Source organism: Pseudopodoces humilis, chromosome 1 (assembly GCF_049639895.1).
Source record: "Pseudopodoces humilis isolate 2021_Gansu_Grassland_sample_001 chromosome 1, ASM4963989v1, whole genome shotgun sequence".
NCBI classification, from domain to species: Eukaryota; Metazoa; Chordata; class Aves; order Passeriformes; family Paridae; genus Pseudopodoces; species Pseudopodoces humilis.
The window spans coordinates 151193151-151210859 of NC_142200.1; the positions used below are offsets into that span (position 1 = coordinate 151193151).

The window sequence follows — 17709 nt, forward strand, 5'->3', positions numbered from 1 at the left end:
CAAGGGCAAGCCCAGGTGCTGCACCTGGGGAGGAACAACCCCAGGTACCTACACAGGCTGGGGGTGACCTGCTGGAGCAGCTCCCTGAGAAGGAACTGAGAGTCCTGGGTGACAATGAGCTGTCCCTGAGCCAGCAGAGTGTCCTGGGGACAAGAGGCCAGTGGGATCCTCGGGTGCATTGGGAAGAGCATTCCCAACAGGCCAGGGAGGGATCCTGCCCCTGTGCCCAGCCCTGGGAGGCTCTGGGGTGCTGTGTCCAGCCCTGGCTCCTCAGCACAGCAGGGACAGGAGCTCCTGGAGCTCAGGAAGGGCCTGGAGCATCTCGGTGCCCAGGAGAGGCTGAGAGAGCTGGGGCTGCTCAGCCTGGAGAGGAGACACAGCTGAGAGGGACCCTCAGCCCTGGCTGTCCCTGGCTGCCCCTGAGTGTCCCTGGGGGTCCCTCACTGTCCCTGGCTGTCCCTGGCGGTCCCTGCCTGTCCCTGCCTGTCCCTGCCTGTCCCTGCCTGTCCCTGGGGGTCCCTGTCTGTCCCTGGCTGTCCCTGACTGTCTCTGGCTATCCCTGAGTGTCCCTGACTGTCTCTGGCTGTCCCTGGCGGTCCCTGGCTGTCCCTGGCGGTCCCTGAGTGTCCCTGGCTGTCCCTGGGGGTCCCTGGGTGTCCCAGTCTGTCCCTGAGTGTCCCTGGCTGTCCCTGGCTGTCCCTGGGTGTCCCTGGCGGTCCCTGGGTGTCCCTGCCTGTCCCTGGCTGTCCCTGAGTGTCCCTGGCTGTCCCTGGGTGTCCCTGGCTGTCCCAGGCTGTCCCTGGCTGTCCCTGGCTGTCCCTGAGTGTCCCTGGCTGTCCCTGGCTGTCCCTGAGTGTCCCTGGCGGTCCATGGGTGTCCCTGGCTGTCCCTGGCTGTCCCTGGCTGTCCCTGTGTGTCCCAGGCTGTCCCTGGCTGTCCCTGGCTGTCCCTGGGTGCAGGGAGGGTCAGAGCAGGCCCAGGTTCTGCTCCAGGCCCAGCAATGGCACCAGAGGAACGGGCAGGGACCGATCCCAGGAATTCCTCCGGCACAGGAGGCAGAACTTGTGCCCTGGGCAGTGCCCAGCCCTGAGCAGAGCCCAGAGAGGCTGTGGAGTCTCCCTGACCGGGGATATTCCAGAATTATCGGGATGTCATCCTGAGCCCTGTGCTCTGGGACGGCCCTGCTGGAGCACGGAGGTGCCACCAGGTGCCCACTGTGCTCCCTTCCATTCTGCAATTCTGCAGTTCTGGGATTCTGTGTCCCGCGGGGAAGCGCCGCTGCGGTGGAACCCCTGGATGGGTGCGGGGGGTGTTCAGCCCTTTCCCGGTGATTGACAGCTGTCAATCACCGCGGGGGCTGCCGGCCGGCGGGGGCCGCTGTGGCGGCGGCGGAAGCGGAGGAGGAAGAGGAAGCGGCGCTTCTTGGCGGCAAGGGGAGGCGGCGGCCGGGCACGGCAGGAGCGGCGGCGGGCGAGGGCCGCTCCGAGCCGGGAGCTCCAGCTCTCCGCTGCGGGAGGCACGGGAAAGAGCGGGCCGGCCCCGGTGTGCGGCGGCCGGAGCGGGGCTGTGGTGTCCCGCTGCGTCCCTTGGGCAGCCCCGGTGCCTGTCCCGGCTCTCCCGGTGCGGGGATGGAGCTGGCGGGCGGCAGCACCATCTCGCTGTGGACCGTGGTGGCGGCCGTGCAGGCGCTGGAGCGCAGCGTGGCCGCACACGCGTCTCGCCTCTTCAGCCTGGAACACCGGGCCGGCAACAGCGAGAAGAAACACCTGGACTGCGAGAAAATGGTCGGGGAGTTCGGGAACCAGCTGGAGAGCAAGTGCGCGGCGCTGGGCACCCTCATCCAGGAGTACGGGCGGCTCCAGCGGCGCCTGGAGAACATGGAGAACCTCCTGAAGAACAGGAATCTCTGGATCCTGCGGCTGCCCCCCGGCGTGGAGGTCCCCAAGGTAATGGATGGGTCTTTAAGGGGTCTGGAGGGAAGGGGACAGTGCAAAGGCTCCTCTGCTCCTCGCCTTCCACCATGGAAATCATTCCACGATCGCTGCCAAGATTTCTTCTGTCGCCTGTCGTGCGAAGGCACTAAGCAGGAAGTGATGGCTCCTGTGTTTCGTTAATATTCAGCCGGTTTTCCCTACAAAAGGATGGGCTGTCACGTTTTTACCAACAGCGGGAAGTTCTTCCTCATTCTGAGGTCCCCAATGGGATCAGGCTCCAGGGAGAAGTAAGAATATTGAGGAATACACAATTCATCTCCCAAAGTTTAGCGAAGATCCAAACTGTTATTCAGTGTCCAGAGAATGCCCCAAGGCAGGAATTTTCTTTCCCTGACGCCTGGTAGCAGGGATAAGTAGGGAGTAGGATTCTCTGTGTTCCAGGAGCCGTGCTGAGTGTCACTTTTGGGATTGCAGGCCCCGACTGTGGCGTTGGAAAACGATGCCACTGGCTTTTCCTCTCAGGAGTGGGAGAACCTGGAGGAGTGGCAGAGGGAGCTGTATGGAAAGGTGCTGACTGGGAAAAGAGAAGCCCCGGTCCTGCTGGGTGAGTGTTGCTGTTGGGTCAGTTATCAGCACTTTTTGGTTAGGGAATCTTTCCCAGATGTGGGAAGCAGATTTGTGGGAACGCAGTGGGGCTGCTGCCTGTGTTTGAGGACTCTCTGTGCTGCCCAGTCACGTGTTGTAGCTGATGGAGCTGGTTTGGGGAGCGCAGCTGGGTGTGTTCCTCCCTGTGGATGCAGCACGGAGACATTCCTTTCTCTGTTCCTTGTCAGACGATGTCATCTCCGAACCTGCCCTCCTGTCCCGGCTCCAGGGAGGAGAAGCACCCTGCAGTGACGGGGAGGCGGCTCCCAGAGAGATCCCAGCAGAACCAGGTGCTGGCAAGGGATGAATTAAAGCTTTTATCCTGTTGGGTGAGGGTCGTGTGGTGCTGGCATCAGACAGAGGCTGGCACAAGGTGATGGTACTGGTTTGCTCAGAGGGAGCTTCTTAGATCTCAAAAGGAGAAGGTTCAGGGGGAGTAACAAAGGGTGATAAAAAAATGTAACAGGTTTTATTTTTAGGATTACAAGTCAGGAAGGAATTCCTGGCTGTGAGGATGGTGAGGCCCTGGCACAGGTTGTCCTGTGGCTGTCCCTGGATCCGTGGAAGTGTCCAGGACCAAGTTGGATGGGGCTTGGAGCAATCTGGGATAGTGGAAGGTGTCCCTGCCCATGGCAGAGGGTGGAACAAGATTAACCCAAACCCTGCTGGGACTGTGATCTGATTCCCTGATTCCTGTCGTTGGCAGAGGCTCTGCTGTTTGAACTCAACGTGAGCAGCTGGGACAGCAGAGAAGCGCAGGAAAACCAGGAGGGAAGAGCAGGCCTGGCTGAACCTGGCCATGGTGAGTGTTGTGGAAGGACCTGGGCTTGAGGGTGTGGAGGACCCTCTGGAAGTGGGGGGAACAGGGGGAACCACTTCCCTGCAGGCAGAGCAGAGCTCCCAGAAGCAGGAATGGGAGTGCTGGAGAGGTTGTGTGTGGCAGCAGGGTGGGTGGGGGAGCACAAACTTCCTGGGGCAGCAGAGGAGGAGTCCAGTGGGACTGCCATAACCAGTAAAGGAGTTTCCTCTTTCCCAGTAAAGGAGTTGTCTCTTTTCCTCAGCAGACTGCAGCATTCCAGAGCCCAGCTTTGCTGTCACTGTGAAGCAGGAAGAGGAGGAAGAGCCGTATGCAAAGGAAAAGGCCACCATGGAGGGCGTGGAGTTTTCTGAGCTTGCTGTGGGTGAGTTCTGAGCGATCTCAAGCGTTCTGTTCTGCTGGAAGTGGGGAATCCCTGCCATTCCTGCTGTGTGCTGAGGTGTGGGGGCTCAGGAGGGGCAGTGGGGACAGAGCAGGGCTGGAAGCCTGGGGAGAGTTCTGTTGTTGGGAAGGTGAATGTGCTGGGAGGATGAGGCAGTGCAAGTGAGGAGACTGCCATACCTGGAATGAATCCCTTGGAATACTAAGCATCTTTAAGCTGAGAACAATTCAGGGCAGGGAACTTATTTCTGTGTATTTGAAAAATGCTGATTAAATTTGCAGCAGTAAAGACTTGATTTTTAATAAAAATAACATTAAGCCTGTGAAGTTCTAAATGCTTTCTTTCAATCTTCCTTATTTTTCAAATCCTTTTACTTGCTGAAAATGGTAGTTTGTAGTATTGTACCTTATGGATGGAGAGACAGAAGTTGACCTCAAATCAAAAAGAAAACCATGGGGTTCAATTGTTTTTAATTTTGTTTCAATACTGTGGTGGAACCTGAGCAGGAGGGTGGTTCTCCTGTGTGTATCGAAGATCCAAACAGGCCTGAAGTGTAAAAATGTCTAAAATTAGGGTGTAAGTAAGCTCACAATACAATTCTCACCCAGATCATGTCAATCCCACAGCCAGCAAAACATTTTCAGTGCTGTGGTTGTGATGTGTTGAGTCCAGGAAGATAAAAAAGTGTTTAGTTTGTGGTTTGTTTTGAGGGTTTTTTTTTATTTCACTTGTGTTTTGACAGCAGCTGTTTGTTCTGGAACACAAGTTCAGTGGGGTTGTTGCCCTCCAGGGTTCCCATCAGTGCTGTCACAAGAATGGTAAAATATTGCAATTTATAGAGAGATTTAGACCCAAATATAGAGGGTGGAGAGAATTTGAAAGTAAACAGAATTAACAAATCAAAACACCTAAATAATAATGACCTCATTATTATTTAGGTCACACAGAAATTGGTTTCCCATAGATAAGTTTCTCCATTCTGGTTTAGCATAAAGTTTGGAGTTTCAGTCAGAATGCTCAGCTGTGAAGAGCATTTTTACCTTGCTCTTATCCAAGAATCCATGGATTCTGTGGTCTGTCAGATGGTTTGAATGGAATTGTTCCCTCTCAAGGAAATCCACGAAATCAACAGTTCATCTCACATCAAAATTTCAAATCTCTTGCCTCAATGGTGTCATGACAATAGAACTGTTGGGGTTCCTGCAGCATTTCATCTTCTCGTGGATTTAATCGTTGGATACGGAAACCAGTCACAATCTGCTTGGTCAGATCTCACTCAGGAACAAATGAGTTTGAAATTCTCCCTAAAATTTTAGCTGATTTGCTGTTTTAGTACAGAAAGAGAGAAAATTACACTCTTGTGTTTTGGTCCAGTTAGAACTTGGATCAAAACATTTTATAGCTTAATTTTTTTTTTATATTCTTAATGCCCTAAATTGCAGGATAATATAGAGACAAAGGCTGTCTGTTGGCAGAGGGCTGGGTTAGGTGGGAAATTAGGAAGGAATTCCTGGCTGAGGGTGGGGAGGCCCTGGCACAGAGAACCCAGAAAAGCTGTGGCTGCCCCATCCCTGGGGGATTCAAGGAAAAGTTGGAGCAAGCTGGGATAGTGGAAGTTGGCCATGTCAGGAGGTGGCACTGCATGAGCTTTAAGGTCCCACCCAAACCATTGCAGGATTCCATAAGAGCAGGATGTATTCTGGGATGAAGAAGCAGAGTTGTGGCCCCATGAAGCAGTAGAGGTTTGCAATTCCCTTGTGACCAGAATGTCCTCAATTCTATTTGGGGTCATCTCAGCAGCACTCCTGGATTATTCTACAAACAACCTGAGGTGCCCTTTCTGGGCTGTTTCTGTATTTTACATGTTCCATGTTTTATCACTTTTTGAAGCTGCTTTTGATATCAGAGATGACACAGTATTTTACAGTCAGTCACAGTTTCTCTGTCCCAGCCCAGCTCTCCTAAATTTCAGAGACAAATACATGTATTTGTATCAAATCTCTGAGCTATTTTCGGATTTCTTTGTTGTTTGAATTGCAAAAATAGAACCCTGAATTTAAGACAAAATGTAAAGTGACAGAGAAAGGCATTGCTACTTCAGGACTGAGAGAAGGAATAGAGATTGTCCCTGTGCACAGGCAAAGTGATGCTTGCAGGAATCACATAATCATAGAATTCTTGAAGTTGAGAAAGGCCTCTGACTTTCAAGTCCAACCATTTCTCAGCACTGCCAAGGCACCACTAACCCCTGTCCCCAAGTACCTGGGGCTTTTCCCTAAGTGCCATGGCTTTTAAATCCCTTCAGGGATGGGGATTCCACCACTGCCCAGGGCACCCTGTGCTGGGGCTGGGCAGCCCTTTCCAGGAAGGAATTTTCCCAAATTCCCACCTAAATGGATAGGGACCACAATCCCTCACAGCTCTTTAAGAATCCACAAGAATCCACGGCTCTGAGAGGATCCTTCACTGCTTTGAGGGGCCCCTGTTCCCTCATGGCTCTGAGAGGATCCCCAATCCCTCATGACTCTGAGAGGATCCCAAATCTTTCATGGCTCTGAGAGGATCCCTAATCCCTCACAGCTCTGAGAGGATCCCCAAGCCTCTCACAGCTCAGATGGGATCCTGATCCCTCACAGCTCTAAGAGGGCCCCTGACCTCTCATGGCTGTGAGAGGATCCCAAATCCCTCATGGCTCTAGCTTGAATCCACTCCCTCACTGCTTGGAGGGAATTGGTTCTCATGGCTGTGAGAGGACCCTGTTTCCCTCGTGGTTCTGGGTGGACCCTGATCCCTCACAGCTCTGAGGGAATTGACCCTCATGGATCAGAGAGAACCCTGTTCCCTCATGGCTCCAAGGAGGATCCTGTTCCCTCATGGCTCTGGGTGGACCCCGATCCCTCACAGCTCTGAGGGAATTGACCCTCATGGATCAGGGAGGACCCTGTTCCCCTGTTCCCTCATGGCTCCGAGGGGGATCCTGTTCCCTCATGGCTCCGAGGGGGATCCTGTTCCCTCATGGCTCTGGGTGGACCACGTTCCCTCACAGCTGTGAGGGAATTTGCTCTCATGGATTGGAGAGGACCCTGATCCCTCACAGCTCTGAGGGAATTTGCTCTCATGGATTGGAGAGGATCCCGATCCCTCACAGCTCTGAGGGATTTGGCCCTCATGGACTGGGGAGTACCCTGTTCCCTCATGGCTCTGGGTGGACCCCGATCCCTCACAGCTCTGATTTCATGGAGTGCTGTGGGTCAAGGTGCAGGTGGCATGAAGCCAGGATGCAGTAAGGGTGTCCGGGCAGTGAAGGAGCCCCGTGGTGCCCCCCGGCCACCCCTCAGCCGCCTCTCCCCACAGGGCCAGACGCCGCCGGACACAACGGCCAGGCCCCGGCGGAGGGCGGGAACCGGCCGAGTGCCCGGAGCTGCGAGGACCCGGATGTGAGAGGGAATCCCGAGGAGACCGGCACCGGTGAGTGGTGTCAGGGCCGGTGGGTGGGAGAGGGACATGGGACAGCGAGCACCTGCCATGTTTTGGGGACATCTGGGGTGTGGGTGGTGTTTTGGCCTGGAGAAAAGGAGGTTCAGGGGGAATTTCTGGCTCTGCACAAGTCCCTGACAGGAGGGGACAGCCGGGGGGATCGGGTTCTGCTTCCAGGGAACAGGGACAGGAGGAGAGGGAACGGCCTCAGGCTGGATCAGGGGAGGCTCAGTTGAAAATTGTGAATATTCCTTCCCCAAAAAGGCTCTCCAGCCCTGGCCCAGCTGCCCAGGACAGGGGTAAAGTCCCCACTGCTGGAGAGATTTAAAAGCCCTGTGGATGTGGCACCTGGGGACCTCCCAGTGCTGGGGAATGGCTGGACTCAATGACCTTAAAAAAGGTCAACAACCTCAACAATTCCATGATTCTATGACCAGCATCTCTCCAAGGCATTTGCTGTGCTGAGTTTGATCTTCCTGCTGCTGCTGTCAGGCATTCCATCCCCACCAGCCTTTTCAGGATGCTTCATCACACCCTTCTTTTCCCTTGTCACAAAAACAAATCCAGAAACACCCAGAGATTTATGTCCAAAAAGGAGACAGAGGAGTCCTTTTACTTTATTAGAATAAAGGGAGAGGCCATGGGGCATTCCCCTGGGGTCTCTCAAATTTTTGGAGGGTACAGCCTCATTTTAATCCTAATTTCCTGGCCGCTTGTCCCCTTCTCTCTTTCCCCATAGGCTGAGGTACTTGAGAGATACAGACTTCCCGGAATGCCTGATGCCCAAGATTCCCCCCTAATGTAAACCCCCCTCTTATGGTGTTTCCCCAGTGTCCCTTTCATCTTTTACTCAATCAGTGGAATCCATCCCATTGTTTCTGTTATCTCTCAGTGATAGTTTCATCTTATCAGCAGAACCACAGTTTGTTTGTAAAGACAAACCCGTCATTCCTCTCACCCTCTCCTCAGAAATCACCCAGTCCCTTTGGCCAGGTCTGCACTGTAAAGGTGCAAAACACTGGCCCATCTCCTTTGCTTTATTTATTCCACATTTCATGACTTACTCTCTAAAAATTCTCTTCTCACCAGTGTTTCTCTGATGGGTGAGAAGTGGTGTGTGACTGAGAGGGATTCAAAAAAAAAACCAGCAGAACTCCAGCAGCACCAAGGGAGAAACAAAACTCAAGGACAAGAGTTCAAGTGGTTCTGGCCTCTCCTGGGGCCATGGACAACGTGTTTTCACTTGCATGAAAAGTTTGTGCATTTCTCAGGCTCAAACATCTGCTGAGGGTTTTGTAACCAAGATTTCAGGTCTGTTAAAGAGGCCTTGGTCAGCAAGAACTAGAACTGGAGCGAGGTTCTCTCTGGAATGTAAGCTAGAACAGAGCAGATCTGCCTGGGCTGGGCTGACAGTTGGAATTAATTTTATATGCTGTTAAAATAAAACTGGTTCCTGTTAACAGAAGACAGCATAATCCAGATTAAGCAAGAGGAAGAGTTGTGCACTGCAGATCAGGAGGAGGAGGCTGCAGAAGCTCCAGGAGAGCCCTGCCCGGGTGAGTAACTACATACCTCAGAGGGAAAATGAAACAGAGGGATGAAATTCCAGGTTGTGTGAGGATTTTCCTCCCAACCTCTTTTCATGTATTCTAAATCTTGAAGAAGTTTTGAGCAGACTTGCCAGCAGACCCAACAGGCGAGGGCTGGTGTTGCCCCTTCCCCTTCTCACAGACATTTTGGTGTTTGTGGCTGCATGGCTGGTTTTTATCCAAGTGTGGATTAGGAGATGTTTCATCCTCCCCTAAATTCCTTCAAGTTGCCTTTTCCCTCCTCCCTTCCGGGGTTTTCCTGGGCAAGACTCCTCTGAAAGGCTGCAGAGCCCAGGGCTTCTTTGCCCTTTCATTTGGAACCTCTTTGTTTTACAAATCAGCTGCTGTGCTTTGCAGATTTTCCTCGCTCTTTACAAAGGTAGTGGTGCTGTTTGGCTCCACTGGAACTGTACTTTGCTTCCTGTGTTTGTATCCAGCTGGGATTTTTAGACCTTTCCAACAGGTTTCCTTAAGAAACTGGGTTTAGGGGAGCTGGATTTGGGATAACAACCTCCAAACAAAGCCCAGACCAGAGCAGGTTTTCAGCCTTGTGAAATCCTGAGTTTTGGTTGATATGATACACTTCTCCTGGACTTTCTCCCTTCACAGAGAGAGGATTTTATGAGCCTGAGGCATCCAGTCAGAGCAGGAAAGGCAGCGAGGTGGATGCCAGGGAGCTGCCAGGCACAGAGGGTGAGGACCTCCCGAGAGATCCTGACACAGGTGAGGATCTGCCAACAACTCCACTGTAGGAATTACCCCTTAATGGCTTTTCCTGTTGTGCCTCCCCTGATGCTTTGTTACCGTTGTGCATTCCCAAATTATCCAGGCTTTGTGCCTTCCCCGGTTTCTCAGTTGTGTAAATTTTTCCCAATGAACAGGATTTCAGACTTATGCAAGGGATATTTCATCCTGGATTAAACAAGAGGAGGAGCCACCCTGCTCTGAGCAACAGCACTTGGAGAAAGAGGAAATCTCTGCAGATCCAAGTACAGGTCAGTAATGAATTTCAGCTGGGATTTTGGGGACAGTAAATCCAGTTTCGAGTATTTTTTAATACTGTATGAAACATCACAACCTTACAGTGTTAACCATGAGAGAACTGGGACAAACCTCAGTCTGCTGGTTAATATTTGGTCACAAAAGTTTGGGTTTCTGTCAGCTGAAGAGGCTCCTTCCCCCTTGAGCCAGCCAAAAGCTGTCAGAGGCACTGCCTTGGGCTTGTGTTGGGGCAAGCCCAGAGCTGTGCTCAGGCTTTGTGGATCGAGTTTGGGCTGCTTTTACCTGGATAAAAACCTGCCTGAGGGCCGGGCCCACAGAGTGCTGGGCAAGGGAGTGGCATCATCTGGTGGCCAGTCACCAGGGGTGTCCCCAGAGCTCAGTACTGAGGCCATTCTGTTTGATGTGGATGAGGGGATGGAGGGCACCCTCAGTCCTTTTTATGGCCAGGATTCCCTGACCTGAAGACAAGTTTCTCACTTCCCATGCAGTCAGTTCTTCCAGGCCTTTCTGGAAATGGTTTGGAAGTTTTGGGGATTTTTGATGGTCTTGATCCCCTCCCTGTAATCCGTTCCCATTTCTTGACCTCATTCCTGCCTTTGCTTTGTGTTGTGATTGTCTCCAGGAGCTACAAGAAGCATGTTTGTCCCAGAAATTGCTGCCATGGCCCCTCCTTCTCCAGCCAAATCTTGTTCTTTCTCATGGCTTCATGGCCATCCAGTTATCAGTGTTTGGGACACACATTCCTTTATTTTCTGGGAATTGGGAGCTCAGTGGATCTCACTTTGGACCACAGTTTATAGGGTCACCAGAGAGTGGGCTTGAATCACAGTGATTTTCCATCCTGGCTGCACTTCGAGTCGGTGACTTTCTTTGAAAATTCCAGAACAAAAATATTATTCCAGTTGGGTTCTTACTCAGGCAAGAAAAATAGGTTTCTGAGGCTGTTCGTTAATAACCAGGTGCTTGTTAAGCAGCAAGAGTTCCTGGGAGCAGAGAGTGCTTCTGAGAAGCTCAGGAGGGGAGGTTGAGGTTGGAAATCAGGGAAAGGTTCTTCCCCCAGAGGGTGGTTGGGCACCAAAGAGGCTCCCCAGGGAATGGGCACGGCCCAAGGCTGCCAGAGCTCAGGGAGCATTTGGACAACGCTCTCAGGCACGGGGTGGGTCTGTTGGGGTGTCCATGCAGGGTTGGGCTCCGTCCTTGTGGGTGTCTCCCAGCTCAGGAGATCCCATAGCTCTGTGACTTGCTGAGCTGGCTGCAAGGCCCTGCTTGGCCTCTGCTCCTGGAGATGCTCAGGGGAGTGTCTGGAGAGCGGCTGGGAGCACTGAGGTGGGACAGTTACCTGGGTTATCTGATGGTTAACTGAGTTATCACTCTGTTATCTGAGTGAGAGGCTGAATCTGAGACCGCAGCAGTGATTTTTTTTATGTAGATTTTAAAAAATACAGTTGAAATAAGTCCTTCTGTTTTCCTGGAAATTTTGTTTCAGTAGATACTGGTACTTCATTTCCCCCTCAGTATTAAAGATGTGGCTTTGGGCTGGGAGGGACATTCCTAAGGGCACTTCTGAATTAAAATCTCTGAAATCTCTGTTTCAGATGAAAATTTGAGGAGAGACCATCCAGCAGATTGCTTAGAGAGCAAGACCTGTGACTTAGAGGTACCAGGAAGGCCGGGAGAGGGGTTTCCCAGAGATCCCAGCCATGGAGTGACATGGGACAGCCAGTGGAATTCAGAAATGATGGGAGCAGCCACCACAGGGAATGGAAACAGCCTTGGAGGTGATGCTCAGTACGATTTCTTTCGTGCTCAGGGAAAGAGCCTGGAAAAGCAGCCCTGTGTGTACAAGTGTGAGAGAAACTGCCCACAGCAGGAGCAGCCTCAGGCTCCACAGGGAGAAGGGGAGATGTTTCCAGGCCCCAGGTGTGAGAGGATGTTCCCTCTGCTGCGCCCACACCCGGGAGAGACGGGAATGAGCCTGGGAGCTGCTCCCACCTCCTTCGAGGGGCCAGGCTTTGAGTGTGGAGAGAATCCCTCGGGCAGGCAGGACAGCCTGAGCACAGAGGAACCTGCTGAGAACGAGGAGAGCTTTCCCACGGACACATCGGGATCCAGCCCCTGCTGGGAGCCACCCCTGGCCCGGGGCAGCCCTGCCCAGCAGCAGAGCCAGGGCCGGGGTAAATCCTACATTTGCAGCGACTGTGGGAAAAACTTTGTTTGCCATTCGTGGCTCGTTAGGCACCAGACAAGTCACACAGGAGAGAGGCCCTACAAGTGCTCCAAGTGTGACAAAACCTACAGGAGGAAGGATTACCTCCTGAACCACCAGCGCAGGCACACGGGAGAGAGGCTTTTCCAGTGTTCTCTCTGCAGCAAAAGATTTGTGCTCAAGAGGAGCCTGCTGAAGCATCAGGAAGGTCACATGCAGGACACCCACGTGTCGCTGGTCAGCTGGCCCTGCAGGAACATCAGGGACTCTGTGATGAATTCCATATAGGACATCCCCCACAGCCCCCTCAGTGTCCCCTCGCTGGGCCAGGGTGGCACCCCCAGCTCTGTGCCAGACCCTGCTGGCAGGAGGAGGCTGTGGTGCAGCCACCCCAGGAAAAAGGAGGTGGCTGGGGGTTATTTTCCGTGTTAGACAGCATTCACCAGTGCCTGTGGATTTGGGGAGGTGAAGTCTGGAGGTGCTGCTGGCTGTGAGTCCATGTGGGAAGAGAAACCGCATTGACATTGAACAATTTGTGGCGTGTGTTACAAAGAAGAGTTGTCTGAACAGAGAGAATTATCCAAAATGTTATCCCAGGAGTCTGGAGTCCTTGGACTGGGCTGGGAACAAGTGAATTAAAGGTATTAATTGTCCACTAAAAGAGTGAGAGGTGTCAGGAAGCGCCCACTTGGGTGAGGTGCTTTGGGAAAGGAAGTGCTGCCCCGTGGCTGGAGGAGGAAGCTCTTTTCTTCTGTGGCAAACAGAAAGAAGGCTGCAGAGCCTGGGAATCAGCTTATTCCCACTGGTAAATCCTGGAGCTTCTCGCTGCTGAACCCCAAGGGAGAATTCCTGGAGGGTGAGAGCCTTCCTGGGAGTTGTAAAATGGGTGGGTGAGCCTGGAATATGGTTTAAATTCTGCATAGCCTTAAAGCTGTGTTGCATTTCTTTTCCCACATTGTTCATGATCTTCTGTGTGTGTTCAATTTTCCAAATGCTGGGAAAGCAGAGCATGGAGATGCTGCAGAAACCTGGCAAACACAGAGTTAATGAGCTGCTGGGTCCCAAACACTGATAACAGGATCATGGAGAGGAGGCCATGTGGAGGTAGGGTAGCTCTGCTCCTCCAGCCTCCTCCCTCAGCTCTGTGTGTCCCACTCCCAAGGGGAAAGAAGGTTTGTAGATGCCCGTGGTCAAAATGGTGTCAGAAGAATCCAAAAAAGCTCACCAAGTTTTAATAGCAAATTCCACTCTCAGCATGGGAATTGGTATTTTTGCCCTTATCTTCTTGTAAAAGAAAAGAGGGAGAAGAGAGGGATATCAGAGGGACAAAGGGGAGGACATCACCAGTCCTGACAGCATCCAGGATCCCAGAAGTGCCCCTGTGAGCCTTGGATCACCCTTCTACAGCCAAGTTTTCCACACCCTGGGGCTACTTCTTTTCACTTTTGATGCAAACAAGTCAGCAGACACAGTCCATCCCTCCGGATCATTTTAGAAATGGATCAGGGGTTCTCTGGTGGTTTTGATTCCCCCAAGACTGATCACCTTTGTTGGACACTCCATGCTCTGTGCTGTGCATGCTGTGCTTATCCCAAGAGCCAGAACCAAGGGTGTTTGTCCCAAAAAAGAGCTGTCCCAGCTTGGGACTCTATTTGCTTTAGCAGAATTCAGGGAAAGAGAATTATTTGAGAATTTAGACAGGAAAAAGCTTGGTAGAGACAAACAAGACCCCAGAGAGAAAATGAAAGGGAGGAAAAGAGGTGAATTATTGCTGTCAGTGAAAACTGAGCAGCTGCAGCAAGAGTTAAGGAAGAAAAGGAGGAAGACAAGCCCAAAACTGGAAAAATCAAAGGGGCTGAAAATATCAGAGGGTCCCTCTCTGCAGCCTCAAGCCTCAAGCTTGTCCCTTGTTAGCCGGGTTTGGGACACAGCAGCACTTTAACTCCTTGGTGCCCGGGGTGCTGTACCCACAGCTCTCATTGGGGCCAACTCAGCTGCAACTCCAGATGTTCCCTTTCCTGCCAGGAATTTGCCATTGTGGTACTTGAATTTGAAACCAAGGAGTGCAGGTGCTGCATGGAGTCCCTGCGCTGTAGCCTCTGGAATTCTTTTGGGGTTAAGGTTGGCAGATTCCTGTTTCTCACCCAGGAGCCATAAATTAGTCTGAGCAGTTTGGCACAGGAGCATTTGCTCCAGGGATTTTAACTCTTTGTCCTCCGGGTTCTACACCAGCATCCTGCTATGTTAATACTGGATATTGTGCTCCCGTGTCTATTAAAATTTTTTATTAATAAAGTTTATAAATTTATAATTTTTTTTTTATTAATTTATAAGAACCAACTGGAATGTGAATGTCCAGGACATTATTCTGGCTGCATGGGTAAGATTCCATTTGCTGGATGTGTGGCTGTTAAGGAAATTTCCAGGAGCCACTGTGGAATCAGAGCTGAGCATCACCTGAGCTGGGACCGGCTCCTGATCCCACAGTTTCACACTCACACAGGTTTCCTCACAAACTCCATCCCAGATTTCCCCAGCAGAGCCTCGGGCAGCTGGATCCTCACAACAATTTCATCTTGATACAACGACAAGGCTCAAGGTGGTGCCTCCAGAGGGGGATCCCAAACAAAGGAATTCCACCCCCTCCCCCGACTTTTCTCCCCTCTCAGTCTTAGTGGGATGATCGGCTCCTGCTGTGTTCCTCACTGCGCCTTTTGTTATGGAAAATCCCGGCCTCGGGCTCCGGATTGTCCCCTGTCCCCAGGATGCTCCTGCAAATCCACCCGGCTCAGATGGAACGGGATCATTTGCCGTGAGCCTTGGTCCGCTCCACCCCCGAGCTCCACGAGATTCAGCGGGTGTTGGAGGATGTAAGGAATGACCTTTCCCTGCTTCTCACCATCACCCCGAGTTTCCATCCCGTTCTAATCTGTGCAGTTGTGGCAGCCAGGGCTCCGAGGAGTTAAGGCGCTGCTGCGTCCCAAACACTGATAAGGAGCGGGATAGAACAGGATCTGGCTGGAGAAGGGGGGCACGGCAGATTCCGGCTCCTCCTAGGGACTCGGAGACACAGCACACCCAGGAGAAGGACAGCGGAGAAATCCGCAGAGCATCGAGATCACCACAATCCCCTCAAAGCCCTCCGACCCAATTCCAGAAAGGTCCAGCAGCAGGATTGCGCACACTCCATCATTTGCATGGGAGGTGGGAAACCTGATCCCACCGGGGCGGGGAAAACTTTACCCATAAGAAGGTGCCCCCATCAGCATCCTCGGCACCCTGCACACCCTGGATACCCCGGATCGGCGCTGGAGCCAGGTCTGGTGATGTTCCCTGACTCTCCCCTCCTTTCTTTAACTCTTTAATCTATTGCTAGAAGATAAGGGGCTAAATCAACCCAATTTCCATGTCAGGCCTATCACTTACTAATCAAACTTCGTAGCTCTTTTGGGAGCCTCCGGCGTTTGTCGCTCTTTTTGGATCCCGGGCATCTCCACGCCTGAGGAACTTCCCTTTGGAGAGGAACACGGTTAAACATCCTCCTTCGGAGACCTTTTTGCTCGTGTTCAGGGTTTGTTAAACATCCTCCTTCAGAGACCTTTTTGCTCGTGTTCAGGGTTTGTTAAACATCCTCCTTCAGAGACCTTTTGCTCGTGTTCAGGGTTTCTCACGGGACTGAATCGGACGTGTTGTGGCCTTGTAAGGACACGATTTATTCCTTTTACTAATAAGAGTCTGGATTTGTCACCTGTCACTTTGTCGGGGGAAAAAATAGCGAAACGGAGGTGTCTGAGTCAGGGAAGAGCCTGTTTGGGGTCAGAGCTCCTTTTCCTTAAAGGAAACTTCCTTAAAGGACCTTTTCTGCGTGCGTGATTCTGCTTAAGTTTTGTCCCGATGTTTGATTCGTTGGCTGGAAATTTCAGGGATTTTAATTAAAATTGTCAAATGCCACGGGTCGTTCTGCAGCGGGAGGGGAAGGAAGGAGCGAGGCTGAAGCCAGAGGGGAACTCAGCGGTTGCCACCCCCCAAATCCCAGGTTTCGAGGCATCTTTACATTGGGAACAAACGGGCGGGGAGGCGGGGGCCGGTCCCGGGGTTCGCCCGAGCTCCAGGCGGGGGAGGGTCCCTCCGCTGCCCCCGCCCGGGGCCACGCTCCGAGACGGCGAATCCCGCGTCCCACCGGTGGGCGGTGAGGGGATCCCAGGGTCCGGTCCCGACCCACCGCCGGTGCTCGGTGAGGGGATCCCAGGGCTCCGGAGCTCGGTGAGGGGATCCCAGGGCTCCGGTGCCGACCTGCGGCCGGAGCTCGGTGAGGGAGTTCCGGGGCTCGGTGGAGGCTCCCGCGGTTTCCGCCCCGCCACTGTTGCCATAACAACGAGTGGACGCGGCTTCAAATCTCCGCCTCCCTTCCCGTCTCATCCAATCAGCGCCCTGATTTCCTCGCGCGCTGACCAATGGGGATGGGCGTCCCTCCCGCCCGCTCCTCGTGGAGGCCGCCGCGAGCCGATGGGGGGGTGGGCGGAGCCGGCGGGCCAATGGCGTGAGGGAAATGCCAAGGGCTGAGTTCCGGTTGGCTGCTGCCGCCCGGCGCCGGCTGTGATTGGCTGCTGCTGCCCGGCGCCGCCTGTGATTGGCTGGTGCGGCTCGGCGCGGCTGAGGGGGAGGAAGATGGCGGCGCGGCATGGCGAGGAGTGAGGGGCGCCGGGGGTCCCGCGGCGCTTTCTGGGCTGCAGAGCCGTTTCCGATCTGGCCCTGCGGCGGCTTCCCAAGAGCCCTGGCCCCCGGCACCACTGGGTGGGCTGGCACGGTTTGTGTTGAAAGGGACGTGGAAGCTCATCCAGTGACACCCTCTGCCATGGCAGGGACACCTCCCACTGTCCCAGGCTGCTCCAAACCCCGTCCAGCCCGGCCTTGGGCACTGCCAGGGATCCAGGTCACAGCTGCCCCGGGAATTCCATCCCAGGGAAGAATTTCTTCCCAAAATTTCCGACGAAACTGGGACGATTGGAGCAGGTTCCTCTTATCCTCTCCTCTGCTCGTCCCGTGTCCATCACCAATGGATAGGGAGTGTGGAACTCCAGTCCCGTTGACCACTGCAAGGTCCTGGAATCATGGAATGCTTTGGGAAGGGGCCTTAAAGCCCATCCAGTGCCAGCCCTGCCATGGCAGGGACACCTCTCACTGTCCCAGGCTGCTCCAGCCCGGCCTTGGGCACTGCCAGGGATCCAGGGACAGCCCCAGCTGCTCTGGGAATTCCATCCCAGCCAGGAATTCCTTCCCAATATCCCATCCAACCAGTGGGAGCCATTCCCTGTGTCCTGTCCCTCCATCCCTTGTCCCCAGTCCCTCTCCAGCTCTCCTGGAGCCCCTTCAGGCCCTGCAAGGGGCTCTGAGCTCTCCCTGGAGCTTCTCCTCTCCAGGGGAACATTCCCAGCTCTCCCAGCCTGGCTCCAGCCCTGGAGCAGCTCCAGGGCCTCCTCTGGACTCTTCCCTCCCTGTGCTGGGGACCTGGGCACACCTGGGCCCCAAGGATATGTCCCAAACTCCCAGAACAAGCTCGTTAGAACAGGATGCGGTTGGAGAAAGGAGGAACACGAAGCTGGGGCAGCACCTCCTGGGGCTGCTTCCCTTCTGCTCCGTGGAGATAAGGGCAGTAG

The 17709-nt window shown here is 53.5% G+C and overlaps 1 protein-coding gene across 2 annotated transcripts; it reads left to right on the plus strand.

Moving 5' to 3' along the window:
• The first annotated feature begins 1467 nt into the window (after window positions 1–1467).
• LOC102105094 (uncharacterized) lies at window positions 1468–14363 on the plus strand. Of its 2 annotated transcripts, none has more exons than XM_014260674.2 (10): window positions 1468–1946; window positions 2409–2538; window positions 2768–2869; window positions 3286–3381; window positions 3641–3760; window positions 7133–7246; window positions 8719–8811; window positions 9454–9567; window positions 9726–9839; window positions 11442–14363. In XM_014260674.2, the coding sequence occupies exons 1-10, from the start codon at window positions 1629–1631 to the stop codon at window positions 12338–12340; spliced, it is 2100 nt and encodes a 699-aa protein (XP_014116149.1). In that variant the 5' UTR covers window positions 1468–1628; the 3' UTR covers window positions 12341–14363. The 2 variants fall into 2 exon arrangements, with proteins under 2 accessions (XP_014116149.1, XP_014116150.1); XM_014260675.2 differs by having other exon boundaries at window positions 3644–3760.
• The last annotated feature ends 3346 nt before the right edge of the window (window positions 14364–17709 follow it).

Coding starts and splice junctions, on each gene's coding strand:
- LOC102105094 (XM_014260674.2), top strand. CDS start 1,629: ATGGAGCTGGCGGGCGGCAGCACCATCTCGCTGTGGACCGTGGTGGCG. Junction 8,812..9,453: donor TCCAGGAGAGCCCTGCCCGG/GTGAGTAACTAC, acceptor CTCCCTTCACAG/AGAGAGGATTTTATGAGCCT. Junction 9,840..11,441: donor CTCTGCAGATCCAAGTACAG/GTCAGTAATGAA, acceptor TCTCTGTTTCAG/ATGAAAATTTGAGGAGAGAC.